The sequence below is a fragment of the Gymnogyps californianus genome, chromosome 2, assembly GCF_018139145.2.
Source record: "Gymnogyps californianus isolate 813 chromosome 2, ASM1813914v2, whole genome shotgun sequence".
Taxonomy (NCBI): Eukaryota; Metazoa; Chordata; class Aves; order Accipitriformes; family Cathartidae; genus Gymnogyps; species Gymnogyps californianus.
In genome coordinates this window covers 146,780,589-146,798,990 of record NC_059472.1, presented here as the reverse complement: position 1 = coordinate 146,798,990, position 18,402 = coordinate 146,780,589, and the positions used below count along the sequence as shown (strand labels likewise).

General features: G+C 38.4%; 1 protein-coding gene across 2 annotated transcripts in view; it reads right to left on the bottom strand.

Moving 5' to 3' along the window:
• The window catches only part of PLXDC2 (plexin domain containing 2), a 285,028-nt gene that overhangs the window by 40,177 nt on the left and 226,449 nt on the right, over window positions 1–18,402 (bottom strand). For both annotated transcript variants that reach the window (XM_050892239.1, XM_050892240.1), the window contains one exon: window positions 17,732–17,813. In XM_050892239.1, coding sequence (XP_050748196.1) covers window positions 17,732–17,813 — 82 coding nt within the window. The remainder of the gene's footprint in view (window positions 1–17,731; window positions 17,814–18,402) is intronic.

Genomic DNA, 18,402 nt, shown 5'->3' with positions numbered 1-18,402 from the left:
TTCAATCTGATGATGGTTCCACAATTTTATGGGATGGTAAGTTTGGAAAAATATAGCTACATGTTCTGTAAAGTAGTCCTGCAATATCACGTAAACAAAGAAGTGAAAAGATGTTAAAAAAAAAGCTGTTATTTTACAGTAAAAGAATGAACATGAGTAAGATGATATTTGTAACTCTGACACAACATGTGAATAGGCAGTAGGAAATAAGGACTCCCATGGGGAATTCTTGCTGTTGGAAGAGCCTAAGAATAAAAGTGGGCTAAAAGAAGTAAATTTTATTTCCAATTCAACTAGAAAGAAAGGAAAAAAAACCCAATTAAAGTAAGACTTGGCAGAGTTCTGATTAAAGAAGAATAGGAGGATATTTTCTATAATCTTAATGTCAGTTACAACAACAAAGGAAATATGCTGAAAAGCAGATAAAGAATAAAAAAGAAGCTTTTGCTAAAGGCTCTGCTTTAAATAACTAGAAGGAAAAAGAAAGTGTAAGAGGAGGCCCCTAAAGTAAAATTTATGGGATTATGGTATCAGAATTTCCAACAGAATCAGCAGAAAATAATAACAATCAAATGTGTTCTCTGGGAAGGAGCCACACTGAAATTAGTCTCTGATACTAGATTACATTCTCCACTGCCTTTGACTTTGTGCATTTATACCTGCACAAAGCGGGTATAAAGAGCTAATAGCAACAGAAGTTAGCGGAGAATTCTGATCTGTTGGCCTTGCTACCTGTTTTGCACACAAATAATTACTCAGGGTTCAAGGCAAAGAGCTCTGAAACACTTCTGGGTATACTTTACACTCTGTTTAGCGATCCTAACTAGCACAATTAACCCCCCTTTCTTACCTTTACATGATTATCTGAACTCTTTTCTATCTTTGAATATCCAAAATGATCTCTTCAATTTTAGGGTGGATGCTCCCGTGATCTTACACCTTTTTTTTCCAATATTACATGTTATATTTCCTTCTGGTTAAATAAATAAAAGTGAGTGGCCAGCCATATTTTAAAAGCTGCTTTATGATGCTTTACCCTGACAACCTCAGCAGTACAGTTAGCCTCACATACCCACTGCTTTGTCTCTTGTTTTTAAAATAAAAATATGAAGGTCATCTTTGGAGAAAATATTTCCTTTTCCACTTTAGAGATGAGGAAATAGAACATAGGAGACATGAAATGATCAGCTGACATAACACAGAATTCTGTAACAGAACCTAGAGTTAAGCCCAGATTTTCTGAAAACCAGACAAGCATACACTAATTCACAGCTCCTATGCTTCCCATAGTACTCCCAGATATATGAATTGTAGAACTGGGAATGATTTTGAAAAACATCAGGTCTCGGGTGGCGTACACCGAGGCACAGATCTCATTCATGCATTGGCCAAGGTCCCTTTTTTATTCATATACTTTTACTGGGATTTTGCTCCTTTATAAAAAAATCACTGATAACATTAACAAGTTGTCCTGCTTTTGCCTGGGATAGAGTTAATTTTCTTCCTAGTAAGTGGTATAGTGTGTTTTGGATTTAGTGTGAGAATGTTGATTGATAACACGCTGATGTTTTAGTTGTTGCTAAGTAGCGCTTATCTTAAGCCAAGGACTTTTCAGTGTCCCATGCTCTGCCAGCAAGCAGGTGTGCAAGAAGCTGGGAGGGAGCATAGCTGGGGCAGCTGACCTGAACTAGCCAAAGGGATATTCCATACCATAGAACATCATGCCCAGTATATAAACTGGGGGGAGTTGGCTGGGAGGGGTAGATCGCTGCTCTGGCATTAGTCAGCAAATGGTGAGCAATTGCATTCTGCATCACTGTTTTTTTTCCCTTGGGTTTTCTTTTTTTTTTTGTTATATTCCTTTTCATTAAAATTATTATTATTGTATTTTATTATTATTAAATTATTATTATTATTATATTTTATTTTACTTTAGTTATTAAACTGTTCTTATCTCAACCCATGAGTTTTACTTTTTTCCGATTCTCCTCCCCATCCCACTGGGATTGGGGGAGGCGTGAGCGAGCGGCTGCGTGGTGTTTAGTTGCTGGCTGGGGTTAAACCACGACACAAGTAGTAGAGTCCTTGGGACAGGATGAAAGTGGCCTGGTGCCTAGAGATAGTATGAAATAGGACTGTTCACCTTTCTGTTATCACACATGAACCCCCAGCAATCGTACAATACATAACATGGCTGTTTCAGTGGGCATCAGTGTCTGAGCTGCTAGAAAGAGAAGTGCAGAGATGTTTTGGTTGGGCTAGATTACTGCTCCTGTTATATCTCATTCACAACTCTAAAAAGAGTAGGAAGTCAAAGGAAGCAGGAGCTATGACAGGAGAAGGAGGCATAATGTGCTAAAATGACTCTACCTAAGCCAATGTTTATATGCTTATAAAGGTATGCCAACAAAACAGGAGAGCATTCTGCACAAAAAACATACACAGTTTTGAAACTGCATATTCATACTACTGCATTTCTGGAAAGTATGGATGAATTAGGGTTAAGAAAAGCACCTGCTGTAAAGGCTTAGTGAATTCTTCAGCTAGAGAGCAAAAGAAAAGCAGGACATGAATCATCCTGTAACTGGTTATGTTCAAACGAACTTAAAGTTCAGAAAGTTATTTGTTTCCCAAATTAGTATTCTACTTCCATCTCATTTTTTATCTAAAAGTGAGTCAAGCAAGAACAGTCTGCAAAACAGATTACCAAAGAATTAAAGAACAGTTGGGGCTCATCAATTTCTTCCTTAATTGTACGTATTAATATTTGTTGTGATATCTAGTGGGAAGCAAGTGGTTTCATTAATGCTATTTGATAATGCAGATATTGGAAGAGTTAACAGACTTGAATAGAGGGGGAACTAAAGATGTAATGGTGCACAGAAAAGCCTTGATATTTAGGAAGAATATTGAGAAAACTTTGTTTATTTCCCTGAAATTGGGAATCCCTCCTACAGGGAAATGTTACAGAGTCCCCACTGCTTAGGTGACTAGAAAGACTGATAAAATATATATGCTATAGAGAATCAGTAGACTATGTTGAGAAATTGTACAGTTTGCCTTAGCAGGTCTTAATCTCTGATTATTCAAATTTTATGAAGAGACATGTGGATTTCAGATTTGTCTAAATAAAAATTTCTGGCAACATTACATAGGAGTGTGTGTATAGCAATATGTAAAATTAAAAATATTATGCTAACAAAAAGAGACTTTTCATTTATGGCCCTTCCTTAAAGAGTGATATCTAGGAGGCTACGAGACAAATATGATTTCAGTGATACTCAAGTTATATTGAGGAGTACCACCATAAGAGGTTAGCGCTTCTGGAAAGCAGTTAAGACTATTGTGATCATTCTGGCTGTTTCTATACTAGTAAAATAAACATGCCCAGAAATGTTCCTTGGCACTGAAGACTGCTGGCACAGAACGGCCTATGCCTGAACAAGCAAACTCTCTCAACCCTGAAAAGAAGGAGGCTGCACATAAACTGCCAACTAGGAATAATCCCTGGAACAGTCCAGCTCCTGCACCATGCCTGGGAACTGTTCTGGACAGTGCTCCTGGGCAGGGACTGAAATCACATCAGGGAACATCACAACTATTTAATGGCACAGACAATAATTTTCCAATGCCCAGGAAGCTTCCCAGGCTCTGTTTAATTTGCAAGTAATTCTATGTCAAAAAATATTTGGTATGGGAAGATGAACTACAGCTGTACAAGTGACTGTTTTGTACAACCTCTGAACTGACCATTAAACAAATCTGACTGGGACTGCCATTCTGCATTATATTCCAGAGAAACAGAAAAAGTAAAGAAAAAGAAAATTTGATATAGTGCAAAAACTTTCAATTAAAAAAATCTTGATTGATTCCATTAAAAAAATACTTGATTTATTCAATTTCTTGTTTTATTTATTTCACTTGTAATGAGAGCAGAGGAAATGAAGAGTGAGAGTCGCAAAATTGGTGGAAGACAGGTTTCTCCACAGTAATGCAGTGGGTTGGATTCTTATATGAAGGGAAGAAAACTAATGCTTCCACAAAAGTACATTAACATTCATCCTATAAAGTATCCTAGTCACGTGTGATAACCTGGGCTGCCTGTCTCCACAGATGTGTCCAGAATTTCTGTCCTGAACTTGGAGGTCTTCTGAAATGCTTTGTTCTCAGTTTCTGTTCTTTCACTTTTTATAAACACTTGGAATAAGGAAAGAAAGGAGCAGTTGAGAAAATGATTATCTAGCCCAACAATTTGGGATACAATGGGGAGGTGGTATCTGGGTTCTGTAATATAGTCTCATGAACATTCAAGTATTTGATAAAAGATACACAGCAACTCATTTCTCAGAACATACCATTTTCTGACAGTCAAGGAAGGAGTCAGGAGCTACAAATTAAATTCATCTCACACATGAAAGGGAAGAAATCTGAATCCTTGTTCCTCACTAAATTAATGTTCTGCCAAGAGGGCCTATTGGACAAAATGCACCTACTGCACAATCATTATTTTTGCTAATCCATTAATGAAGCTTTTTCTGTAACTGAATTTATCTGACAAATTGTCCTGAAATCATAGCTTGGGTTGGTCAAATTTGTGTATTTTCTAATACATCATTGTTGGAAAAGAAAAAAATTCCCAAGTTGTCCAGCTGTTGTAAGCAGTAAAGTTGATTTATTTCAGTCCATTGGAAGAGAAGGTAAGACAAACCACAAAACAGCAGTAGAACTGCTCTATGTATAGCGATGCATAAAACCCTTACAAAATGAAGAACTATGGATAATGGAACTAACCTGTTTCAGTACTTACGATTAAGAATTCAGTTAGGACTACAAACCCTAATTCATTTCATTAGGAGTACCTTGCTTATATATTTGGCTCATAAACTGGGAGAACTGCTGTTGTAGGGCCTAACTGCTCTCTTTAGAAACTAAGCACCTACTTATGTTTTCTTTCTTTTTTTCCCTTAGCTTCCATATTAGAACTCTGAAGGGTTTTTCTCTCCAAAGTCAAAACTCCTCATATCCTCCCATACTCGGTTTCAGGAGTAGTGACCATGAACTATTTCAGAATTCACTGTTTTCATTAGGGGAAGAGACCCGTCAATTTACTTCTAACTCTTCTAGTAGCACAGGAATAGTAGTTAGCATAAAATAATATAAAAACCTATATATGATAGTCAACAGAGAGAGAAGTGGATAAAAATATCAGTAGTTTAGCAAATAAAGGTAACTCTTCCAGACAAATTAATGTTAGTTAGGTTAAGGAAAAGTTAGCAAATTTCAGAGGGGTGAAAAAGAGATGAGTAGGACTTTACACACACAAGAAGTGGAAGAAACAGCTAGAGTGTGAAGAAGACAATCTAAGCAGGGTAAAAACTACGCTGTACACGATGATATGTTGATATCTGATTATGTTAGGTTAAAATATATTATAGTGAGACAATTAAAGGAAGTTTGAGACCCTGACCTCATTTCTCTGTCTTTGAACCTGTGCTCAAACAGAGGAGGTTCCTGTCTGCAGATGTCAAAACCTTCTTGAAGCTCTGCCTCTGAATTCAGGTAAAGTAGGTAAAATTTCTGTCTTATCTGCTAACTTCCCCCTTAGTGTTTTTGAAGTAATCTTTACTCTTGTGTTTAAATAACTATCTTATTTTTTCTCTTTGTTCTCATTTCTGTTCTGTATTCACCTAATCATTATCTACCTGTATTTCACATTACCGTACCATGCAAATTAACATCCTAAGTGTTTTGCATTATACTTCATTTACCCAGTGTAATGCATGAGCATGTTGCTAAGTATAAATCTTTTAATTTGTTATCGGGAAAGCTTGTTTTCTTTGAGATGTGTTCCTTGCACTCTTCTGATTATACAATTAAAGTCTAATAGTTACTGTAGACCACCATTTGAGCCATTTAGTTGGGAATCAGCTAGGCTATAGTGCCTGGTATAGAAACTCAGTCCTGAGAAAGCCCATCACATGGCATAGAACGATGACCAGAAGTCTGAGTCAAGTTTCTTAAAATGTCTAGGGTACATATAAACTGCATTCTGAAGCATCTGTTTGTGGAGCCCTTTCACAGGCAAGTGTCATCTTTCACCAGTGAAACAGCAATATGTTTGAATCCAAACTTTCTGGTAATAGCTATCAATGTAAGAAATGAACAGATAAAAATGAAACCAAACAGAAAAGAATTTGGGGCTGCTGTGTGACTGAACGTGGTGCAGTTCTGCCAGCAAATGACTGTTTAATCCCAGAGTGAATGTCTGTTTAATAGAGCAAGGCAATATCCACTATTGTGGCTATAGCACTCAGGATAAACAAACAATGTGGAATTAAGTTTGAACTCAACTCTGTTGCAATTTGAAAGATTTATGGCTGGCACAGAAGTTGCAGTTCTAGATGTAAATGGTTCATCAAAGACTGAGTGGGGTTTTGTCTTATTGTTCTAATACAATAAATGAAGAATAAAAAGTTACTAGTATGTAAAAGAACTGCAGAAGAAGTTTCTACAGAAGAGAGCTGTGCTACCTATCTATTTATCTAGTGTTTTATCACTATGGCATCTTAGGCACATCTGTGAAATTAAACATGGAAATTAAACACAGATTTTGTGATCTTCCTTCCAAATTAATCAGCAAAAGCAAATATTCTCAAAGGTATAAAAAACAGATGGATGTCTACTTTCCCTCCTCTCAGTGGGATTTAAGCGCTTAACTGTCCTCTGTATCTTTGATAACTACTTCTTGCATTTATAATAAAACACCTTGGGAATGTGACATATTTGATAGACCTACATGAGACAGACTTTGCATTAAGGTCTTAAAACAGTCCAGGCAGCGGTCCTTTTTGTATTGACTGTGATATCTATGTCTTGGCCAAGCTGTGTTGCAAAATTGGACACCACAGAAACCTGCAGAGTGGATAATGAACAGAGTTTCTAAGCTCCAGAAGACACAGCAACATCTCTGGCAAGGGAACCACTAACTAGTGAAACCAATCTCAAATTTTGAAAGGCAAATGATATGGTGAGAAACACAAATATACAGTATGAGTAGTGTGAGTGATGTGGCTTAAATAAATCACTGTGTTTATATCTAGATTAAGAAACTTCAAAATGCTTCCTAGTCTTCAGGTCCAGGATTTCATAGAAAATATTTCAACAGAAAGATTAGGATTTCAGAGTAATGAGAATTGTAGCAATCTTCTTCCCATTTTTGCATTTCTTAAAAATCTGCATCAGTTATGAGCATAACTGTTGTCCTCATGTTGTTCTGAGTTATTCAGGAAAACAAAGCAAGGCATACGTATGCAAAAGTGTGTGACTAATGCTGCAGCTGTAAGAAAACTGACTAGTTTCTGTATGAAAGCAGGATTCAAATTCAGTTGGGTAGATATCAAATCTATTAATGGTAGGATAGGGATAGTTTTATTCTCTAGCTTGGGGCTGCTGAGAACATCAGTGAGCAAAACGGGGGACACTGCAGAAGAACGTGTCGAGCAAGGAAACTCGAGGAATGAAGCTCATAAGGCAAAGTTCTACTAGTGCAGGAAAAAGCTCAGGTGTTTGCCCTGAAAAAGTATTCCACATAGCTGTCAGGTGGTATGTGTCCATTTTAAGATATCAGCTTTGCACCATGCAAGGGGATGATTCCACTCTAGTGGGTCCCACACAGTATCTAGTGAATTGGCTGATCTTGCTCTGACATGTCCTAGGCCTCTGAGAGCTACTACACCTTCACTAGAGTTCTGTTCAGAGACTGAACTTTTTAGGTTTATTTGTATTAATCATAGGAATTGTTCCAGACAATCTGCGCTCAAGGGGAATTACAGAAATTCCACAATAATTCCATGGAATCCAGCTACTAACAAATTCCACAAACTTATCCAAAAATGTAGAAAGGCTATTTATCTGCTATTTATCCATGTATCAATCTCAGCAAAAAGTTAATTCATCTGGCTGCAGGCTAACTTTCAATAAAAACATGTTAAGAGCTCAGGATCATCTACGTTCCTTAACAGTACTTTAAAATGTACTGTTATGTACATTTTACTGATATGTACATCTTTACCGTTATGTATTTTTAAATGTACCTTCAGGCTCAGTGAAGCTTACACTGTCTTCTAAACAGAACTGTCATCTCACTTGAGAATATCTATTACTATGATCTTGTGAGGCTTCTTTCATCAAACAATACCATCACTAGGCTCACTCTGGTTTGAGAAAATGCTTTGTTCATTAAGCACTTCTATGCTACTTTCTTTTCTTGCTTTACTCCCATCAGGCTTGCTATGCATACAAAATTCTCAATTATTGAATGTTAATTTCCTAACAGTTTCTTGCAATTCATGCGTTCAAATTAGCTTGTCAAATTAAAAGCAAGCAGCTTGGAAAGGGTTTGAAGAAGTTGGGTGTGGAGCAATTTTCTGCTCAATAAAGTATAGATCTAGTTATCGTATCATTCTTATCAGTAATGTATCAGGGCTGACAAATTTACACCTTCATTCTTGACACATTTGTTGCACTTGATTAAAAAGACCAATTGCTGTCTCAACACAACTTCTAAAACAGAAGAAAAATATGTTGCATTTTAATCAGAGCAAACTCTGACAAAGCGCCAGAATTTCTGCTTCTCAGATTTTCAATATGATTGCTCCGTAATTGGCAAAGAAACAGTATACAAGTTAGAAAAATAGTACTGACATTACTTTTCATTTATCACAGGGTAAATTTGACCTAATTGAACTACCTGCTTGTTAAGACCCAGGTGTTAGGTCTCTGCCATGTTTTCATATAAAACCACTCCAGCATAAAGAACTGCTGTAGTGGAATACAAATGCTATACACAGGCAGAATCTGGGCACATTTCTTTCGCTTCGCCTGAAGCAGCAATATGATCAGCAAATTCATGAAGCTATGCACATTGATAGAACGGAATATATTTTACAGAATACACTATATTTTAAACCTGTAGCCCTTCTAAAGCATTTAAAATGAGATTTTAGTTGTCATTTGTATATGAATCTATTACACTGATTGGATTATATATGCTCCCTCTGGTGGTTCACTTAATCCATACAAATGCCTCATTTTTTAAATTTTGTAATTCAATGGCTAAGATACTATGGCAAATTTTGTAATAACAGCACACTACTGTCAGTTAAATAGTGTTGGGATAAAAACAGCCTGAGTATAAATCAGCAAGTCTTCCATCTTTTAATTTAGAAATGAAACATGCACTATCCCTAAAGCAAACAAACAAGGAAAATTAAACCCTCAAATAGTTAAAACCAGGAAGTATTTAAAAGTGAGCATTTGAACCAACCTAGTGGCCTTCTATGGTAGAGTGACTACATCAGTGGACAAGGGAAGAGCTATGGATGTCGTCTATCTGGACTTCTGTAAGGCCTTTGACACTGTCCCCCACAACATCCTTCTCTCTAAATTGGAGAGATATGGATTTGATGGGTGGACTGTTCGGTGGATGAGGAATTGGTTGGATGGCCGCATCCAGAGGGTAGTGGTCAACAGCTCAATGTCCAGATGGAGATCAGTGATGAGTGGTGTCCCTCAGGGGTCCGTATTAGGACCAGTAATGTTTAATATCTTCCTCAATGACATAGACAGTGGGATCCAGTGCACCCTCAGCAAGTTTACAGACAACACCAAGCTGAGTGATGTGGTTGACACACCTGAGGGAAGAGATGCCATCCAGAGGGACCTGGACAAGCTCAACAAGCGGGCCCATGTGAACCTCATGAGGTTCAACAAGGCCAAGTGCAAGGTCCTGCACCTGGGTCAGGGCAACCCCTGGTATCAGTACAGGCTGGGGGATGAAAGGATTCAGAGCCACCCTGCCGAGAAGGACTTGGGGGTACTGGTGGATGAAAAGCTGGACATGAGCCAGCAATGTATGCCAACTGTATACAGGGATGCATCAAAAGAAGCATGGCCAGCAGGTCGAGGGAGGCGATTCTGCCCCTCAACTCCACTCTAGTGAGACTCCACCTGGAGTACTGTGTCCACCTCTGGAGCCCTCAGCACAGGAAAGACATGGACCTGTTGGAGCGGATCCAGAGAAGGGCCACAAAAATGATCAGAGGGCTGGAACACCTCTCCTATGAGGAAAGGCTGAGAGAGTTGGGGTTGTTCAGCCTGGAGAAGAGAAGGCTCTGGGGAGACCTTACTGCAGCCTTTCAGTACTTAAAGGGGGCTTATAAGAAAGATGGGGACGAACTTTTTAGCAGGGCCTGTAGCGATAGGACAAGGGGTAACGGTTTTAAAATAAAAGAGGGTAGATTTAGACTAGATATAAGGAAGAAATTTTTTACAATGAGGGTGGTGAAACACTGGAACAGGTTGCCCAGAGAGGTGGCAGATGCCCCATCCCTGGAAACGTTCAAGGTCAGGTTGGACGGGGCTCTGAACAACCTGATCTAGTTGAAGATGTCCCTGCTCATTGCAGGGGGAGTTGGACTAGATGATTTTTAAAGGTCCCTTCCAACCCAAACTATTCTATGGTTCTATGATTCTATGAATAAAAATTGAGCTCTACAAATGGTTGCTTATGAATCTAGAGGCAGGAGTAAAAATATTTTCAGGCTCACAAGTTAAAACTTCCTTCCTTGCACTGTACTAAGTGTTTTGCCACCTTGCACAGCAATGCCCAAGCAGTTACCTCACTCATCAAACCAACAGTAACTTCAGTTCTATGCCTTCATTGTAATTTCTTCGTGTAAGAAGAACTCCCAGAGCTTTTGAGGAGTGTATTTATAACATCTGAATTAAAAACGTCTGGATTTCCAGATTTATTTATTTATTTATTAAGAAATTCATAGCTTTGGTAAAATAAGCTGAAAGGCTTAGACCAAAGCATGTCACAACAGGAGATGTTCACTACATGTTCACTGCAAGATTAAGCTAATGTATCTGCGCTCTCAGCTGATGAGTATTTTTGGTCCTGATCTCATCCATTGCCTTTCTCTGCTCCGTAATGGAATCTACAACCTTTGTTATGGTGTCAGCTATCAAATAAAAGATGAGGGAAATGTGGATACCAAACAGTAGGCTATGTGTGGAGAAAGACCCTATCTTTCTTATTTGGATTTAATTATTTTCTTTTGTAAATCAGGCATTTTATGTAGTCAGATAGTATGATATTTATTTTTGTGCTTTTTTTGTAATTCTGTATGGATGGTGCTTTGCTCAGCCGATAAATATTTTAGATTACATAAGACTGTTATTTATACTACAATATTTGATTCAACACAGTTTTTATGAAAATAGGTCTTGTCAGGAGGGACATACAGAACAACAACCAAACAAAAAAACTAACCCTTTTTGTCTTCCTGATATTAAAAATTTCCAGATATAAACTCAGATTTGAAAGTTAACTAAACATGTTTCCAAGTACTTTCTAAAGGAAGAATAAACAAACAAGACATTTGAAGCTTGCCCAGAAGTTCCGAAGACAAGTAACAGGTAACGATTTTTTATCTCAGTTACTATAAGAGCACTGTGGAAAACTGTCACTTCATATTTCAACTGTAAAATATTTTCTTAAGAACTACAAGTGCCTGAAGACTTTCCCTTCCCTGCTTTCCAGCTAATCAGCATGGAATGCAAAACAACTTGTTTCTTTATTACCTGCTTAGATGGGAACAGGGATTATCATAATAAAAGATTAGAAGTATCAAGACTTAAATCACATTATTGCTACTATTCCCAGACACATTTCTGATTTTTCACTTTGCTCAGAACACATTCCATAAAAAACAGCTGTAACCTTTTCATTTACATAACTAGTGCTGTTGCTGGCATACGGGATTCAGCACTGAAGTGAAATGTATCACAAATGGGATTCTTTCATCTTTTTAGCTCAGGATTGTTTTAAGAGTACAAGAAGCATTGGGAGCTGTGCACACGCACATGGGCAGAATAACTCTGCCTAGAGTGCATGGAGTGTCCTGGCTCATTACTACACACAGAAAGTCCAACATGGGAATTTGTGCAGCCTGTTCCAGGGCACTTTTCAAACTGGGGGTTTGCACTCCATGGGTCAATACCATAAACTGGTATGATTTCAAACCTGGTTATTCAATGCATAGTCTGGAAAACAGAGACTCTTAAGGATAAAAATGCATTTAAGCACATAACATGAGCAAGACCTTTTTGTGAACTGGGACTCCCAAAGCTGAATCTCTCTTCCCTTGCAGACCCGGGAAAGCCCCCAGGAGGGCTGCCCGGACAGCAGTGGCAGGAGCTGACCCTGAGTCTCTGGGCAGCCACTGCCTAAGGGTAGCGGAGCTGCTCTGAGCTGGAACCATAGAAGGGGGTATGAATTTCAGTGCTCAAGCTTAAGCACCTCGACATCCAATGGGCCACCCTTCAGGGGTGACTTGGGTTCAGAGGACCAACATTTGCTTACCTCCTGTGCCTCAGGGGATTCTCTGATCATTGTGAGACTGTTGTGTAAAGGGCAGTGTCACACATAATGAGTAGAGGAGCTTCTTGGAGCTCAGGGACTTCACTACCGAGCCCTGCTTAAACTCAGGCAGCTGTAGGTATTTCCTCAGACAAAGTGTTTGAGCCCTAGAGACCTTTTCGGTCTTAGATATTTAAGTCCAGAGTTTGGTGAAAAGACACTTTTAGTACTGCTCTCCTATTCTGCATAACTTCCCTTGAAAACCTAAGTGAGTCGGCCAGCAAAACACCCTTGTGGATCTAGTCATTAGGCTTTTGGGTGCCCTTAGCATAAGGCAGGCAGTTTCAAGGATTTAAAATTTGAATATAGGTACCAACAGTGACAGCTGAATAAAACTACCATCTAAACTGTTTGCAGCTCTTGCCCTTAGTCCTTCAGTACTCCAGTTCCCTATCTCCAGTGTTGGGATGGTAGTACTACGCTAAACCTGAGGGATGTTGTGAGGATTGGGAGGTATTTTTATCCTATGTTAATGAAGTGAAGCATGAGACATATTCAAAACCTGAGTCTCCGGCATGCACAGATTGCAAGAGTGTGGTCTTTGTCTGCTTATTTCTGAACTCACTGAAATATCAGTATCACTTCACTGCCGAAATCTGAGACTTACCTGAAGTTCAACAAAACAAAAACATCAATATCTACAGAATCTGAACATAAATCTTTTCAAAACTTCTTATAAAGGTGGCTTTTAAAAATTCCTTGATCATTTAAGCATCATATTTCCACTCTATTTCAGTGCCAACTCTTTTAGAGTTAAAAAACACAATTTATTTCCTGGGCAATTAACTTCAAATATTTCCAAGAGAACTCACTATTTCAGTAATGCGAGCAAGTTGTACAAATTGAACCTATAAAATAACGGCAAAGTTGCCTTAAAGCTTCCAAAAACTTTCCTAGAAAATGACATCTCTAACATGTAGGCTATATCAAGTGCCTAAAGTATATAAACATTTTCAGAAGCATGAAAAGATGATATAAACAGATCTAACATTAATGAATTCTCCCAGTTTTCACATGCTGGGAAGTCAGAGATAATGAAGAGCAAATAATCCAAGTTTCAGTCACTGGTGGCTACTATGAGACAGATGTTAAGTGTTTCTGGCATTTTATAGACATAGATCCTTGCGTAGGAGAAAGCTATGATACCATCTTAGCTTACATATTTATAGTTAGTCTCTTCTACTTATGGAACAGTTTTACTTGTGGAACAGTTATGGAACATACATAGTTCAAAAAAAAATTAGCTCCTAGGGGGATCCTCTATCTGCTGAAGTCACAAGAAAATGATGTGCCTTTGCTTTAGTCATGATGAAACTGTATGACGTAAGTCATACTGGATTTCAGAGTGCATAGTTCGATGATCACTTATGAAAAGGGAAACTGTGATTTAAGCTTGTAGAGAGTGACAGGAATAGAGGATTTTGCTCTGAATCTCCTACAAGAACCTGCCCCTCTGAAGACCGCAGACTTTGCACAGCAGCTGGGCTGAAGTTACAGGTAGGAAACAACCCACTGTTGTAGAATAAAGTTATTTTCATTCTAACACAGATTGCCCACATGGGGGAGTACAGTTATTCTGCAATGGCTCTGCTGGTCAATTTTCCTTGTGCAGTTACAGGTTTTATATAAACTTTCTGTTTTTCCAACAACTGTACTTTGTTGTGTGAATGATTCAATATATGGTTTAAATTTTATGCAAGGAAAAAAAAATACAAGATGCTGTTCTTGGGAATAATGTTGCTGTGACTAAATGGGGTCATAACTTGTTGAGAAAAAAGGGTTGTAGAATTGGTATAGAGTTTTGTTTCCTGCTGGATACATGCTTGCTCGTTACCCACATGGATGTCTGTCTGCTCTTGGAGATCTCACTTTAGAGTACCAAAGTGCTACTGTGGCTCCACAGGAGGAACATCACTGTCTGTTAGAGCCATATCTGACCCTCATTGCTCCCTAACAGTCTCCTCACTAGCAAACAGGCATTCTCCCTCTGCAGAACCTGGAGCACTAGGTCAGTTGGTAGATTATTGCCACACTGGAAACCTGTCACTATCTTCAGGCTTCTGCACCAAGGGCTGATTGCCTTCCCCACCCTGGGCTTTGCCTACAGCCAAGAGAGACAGCTTGTGGTTTCTCACCTCCCAGACCAGTGTGTCCAGTTAGCTTTGCAACCCAGAAGCACTACTCAGGCATTAGTTCTAAGCATCTGCTTCTGCTTACTTCAAAAACCCCTGTGAGCACTGATTTGAAAGTGGACTTTAAATATTAATTTTCTTTGTACTCTAGGCACTTCTGAAATGTCTAAGTTAATACTTCATGTAATGCTGTGCCCTTGTTTTTCCAAGCAGATTTTATTCCGCTGCAGCAGAGCTATGTATATCACAACAGGAGATAAAAGTCTAGGTTGATTTACAAGGCTGGTGACTGAAGAGCAGTGACACACAGAAAAAGCTGAAGCACTGTGATGAAAGAACTTGCAACTTTCCATCCTTTGTGATTTTTAACCAGGACAGTTAGGTTTTCTTGTTGAGTAAGTGCTTCTTTATCACATGTAAAAAGAACATTTTAACACAGTGAATTTATTTTTGAGGGGAGCAAAACCACAATGTGGTACTGAAGTAAATGATACTGAGTACTCTCCTGTGATCCAGACATCTCCACTGAGAATGGAATAAGGCTTTTTTTTTGTATTTCCCTAAAATGAATATACATGCTGAGGAACAGCAAGGTAAAAGAAGAGAGGTACTCGACCAGAAGGCAGGCGAGAGTATCCAGAACTGGTAGGGAGCAGAAAATTGTCAAAGCTGAGACAAGAATGAGTTCTGATCACACTGATCCTGCAGTGTAATGTACCCTAACTAAAGAAATACTCAGTCTTCATATTTTGGAAAGCAAGTTACCTCTTTTCACAGAATGTATATCCACTTATTATTTCAGATCTGTTTCTCTGTAGAAATGAATTAGTTGAAATAAGCTGCTCATTTCAGAAGCTGGAGGAGAGTGGCCAAGAAAGGCAATGGGGCCTGAGGCAGACATCACCACCAAAGCCATGTTTCCAGAGGAAATAACAATTTAAAAAATAAGGTGTAAAATCTAGTAGAAAATTAAGATTTTCAGGGGACTGGACCATAGCCTCAGAGGTTTTCAAGACCCAGCTGGACAAAGTCATGAACAAACTGGTCTGATCTCACAGCTGGCCCTGCTTTGAGCGGGAGGTTAGACGAGATGACCTCTAGTGGATCCTTCCATTCTGAACTATTCTATAATTCTATACACAATTTTCCATTTGCTTAAACCCGGCTGAATATCACTCATCTTTATAGATGCAAATTGGATGGTATGACTGTTTTTAAACTACTGAAGTTCACATGTAGAGGCATAATCTTAGTTTGCTTTTCTGGATCTATCCTTTTTTTAAGGAATTGACTCCAGTTCCTGCTTTTGCTGCTACTCAAACAATGTCCAAACACAGCCTGCATGAACTGACAGTCTCACTACTGTCAGTAATGGGCTAATTAACAGCAATAAAACTGTTCAGTCTATCTGCTGCAGCTTGTCAAAGGCACAACCGTGCTGCAGACTGGAGCCAGCTGTTTTAGGGGAAACAGCGCAGGACTGTGTCACGGTAGGTTCATCTTTGATTGCAGTGTGATCTTCACAGGCAAAACAAAAAGCAAGATTTTTTTCATGTAAAATTTAATTGAGTAGAAATAGATGTGTTGAGACTGTCTATTTTTCAGCAGTAAATTACACTTTGCCAGTTGTGAAGGGGCAGCCACAAATTCACCTAAATACATGGAAGGGAACACAGTGCGACTACATGCCTGGTGTTGCTTCCTGCTAAAGGTGAAGGATAAAACTCTTTTAGTTCTCCACAGTGAATTTGTGCTTCAGTGAGCGAAACAGATTTTCCAGCAATTCCAGAACACAGGAAACTCAGTTCTTCAGAAACTACAGAAAAACACAAAGGATCTCAAGGTTTGCCTGTTCTTCATAAGAGGTCTGAACTTCACCATATAATTGAGTTTATTCAAACAGAAATGAGAACACTGGCCACAAAGCAACAGACCTTGCTCAAACCAAAGCCAACAGAAACTCAGTGCTACAACATTTATTAACGGAAGGAGAATCAAGCAATGCTTGAAAGCAAGAAATTGGCTAAAGCAAGCAAGATCTGTTCATGTTTGCGTGGAACAGTTTTCTACAAGTATCCTTACTCTTGAAGTTGTTTGATATGTTTTCTGTGACATGATTTCATTTAGCTCTAATTCCACTAAAAAGAGTTTTTTGCAAAAAAACCTGAGAACAGAATGACTTTTCAAATCACTTACTACAAGAGTTGAAGCTTAAGAAAACATAATAAAAGTGATCCAAAGTTCCTAATTCCATACCATGTTCATCAGCTATTTATCACTTCTTCAACATGGTGTCAAATTATTGCACTATTTTAGAATGCTAATAGCCTTTTCTCCTTTCATTATGCATCCATTTTATACATAACATTTCTGAACCTAATCACTAGGGTTGAAAAACACAACAACAATAAATATCCATTATGATACTGCATTTTGTGTCAGAGAACTGGTGTTAAATAAATTCTTGCTATGAAGGTCAATGAAGGTCAGTGAGTGAAGAACTTTTTGGAGAAGCTACAGCTGCACTTTCCATTTTGCTGTCTGTGCTCCAGCTGCTTCACAGAGTCTAAATCGCTCCTGCTACTGACTTGACTGTCCTTGTCAATGTGGCAGTGAGAGGCTGAGGAGACCCAACGTACCCACTAAGTATAATGAGAGGTTAAAAGAGAAAAGACTGACTCTTTGGATGTGTCGGTCTCCCTGCTGTTAAAAGAACAGGTATGTCTTTATAGTTACATTACCACCCCACATCTCCATGTGGTTAAATTATTTTTGATGAAGCCAGGGATATAGGGAGAAAATAAGAATTTTATTATGATTTCTACTTCTTGTTCTCCTTCAAAAGGATTTTAAAGTAGAGTTAAGGAAATAAGAACAAGGGCTTAAATCCCAAAACAACTGTTTTGACTATTCTTGCCTAATTTCTTTGCTGAAGTGAAATGAGACAATGATGTGTTGCTAGTGATCACAATTGAGGTTTATGTTCATGTGAATGCATGTATATAAGACCTAAATATAACAACCCTTTGTGCTGAATAACCTATAGGCAAAGTTTTTGGATATCCTTTGAGCACAGCAGCATACCCACACAAAAAAGAAAAATCCTTTTCTTTACCTTTGGAGTTTACTGCACCAGCTGCAGTTGAAACCAATCTGGGCAGTGACACAGGGACCACAGCTGGTAAACTGGAGACAAGCTGGGACGCAGATAAACAAACACAAATTATTACATTAGTCTCACAAATAATTCTCATAAAAAGCACAAAAGAAGGATACATCTTCCGATAATACATATTTAGGGACTCAACAGGTTCTCACATGTCCAAAATAAGATGCTAAAACCAGCCTATTACAATGCATTGGACAACTGTATGCACAAAGGTACATTTTATCTGTAGGATTCCATTTGAAAATGCATTCCCACTTCCACATCTGTTCATTCAGCTTCATGGCTAAATTTTTATCTTTTTGCCTATTATTAAGTATTTCCTTAAATCTCATTCTTCCCTGGCTTCTGTGTTCCTTGGTGTTGCTAACATTCAGACATAAGCAGGTAATAAGACTGGCAGGAAAGTGTACAAGAACTATAATTGGATTAGAAAAAAGAAAAATAGCTGTTTCTGTTTTTTTCTCACAGTAGTACAGCTGGCAGTTTAAACCCAGAGATTTCTAAACAATGTAGTTTTATCTTGGACAAAAGAGGCAGATGAACTGCAAAATATGTTTGGGGATATTCCTTTGCGATGTGATGCACAGTACACAGAAGAATTTGTGTTTGCCTTGCAA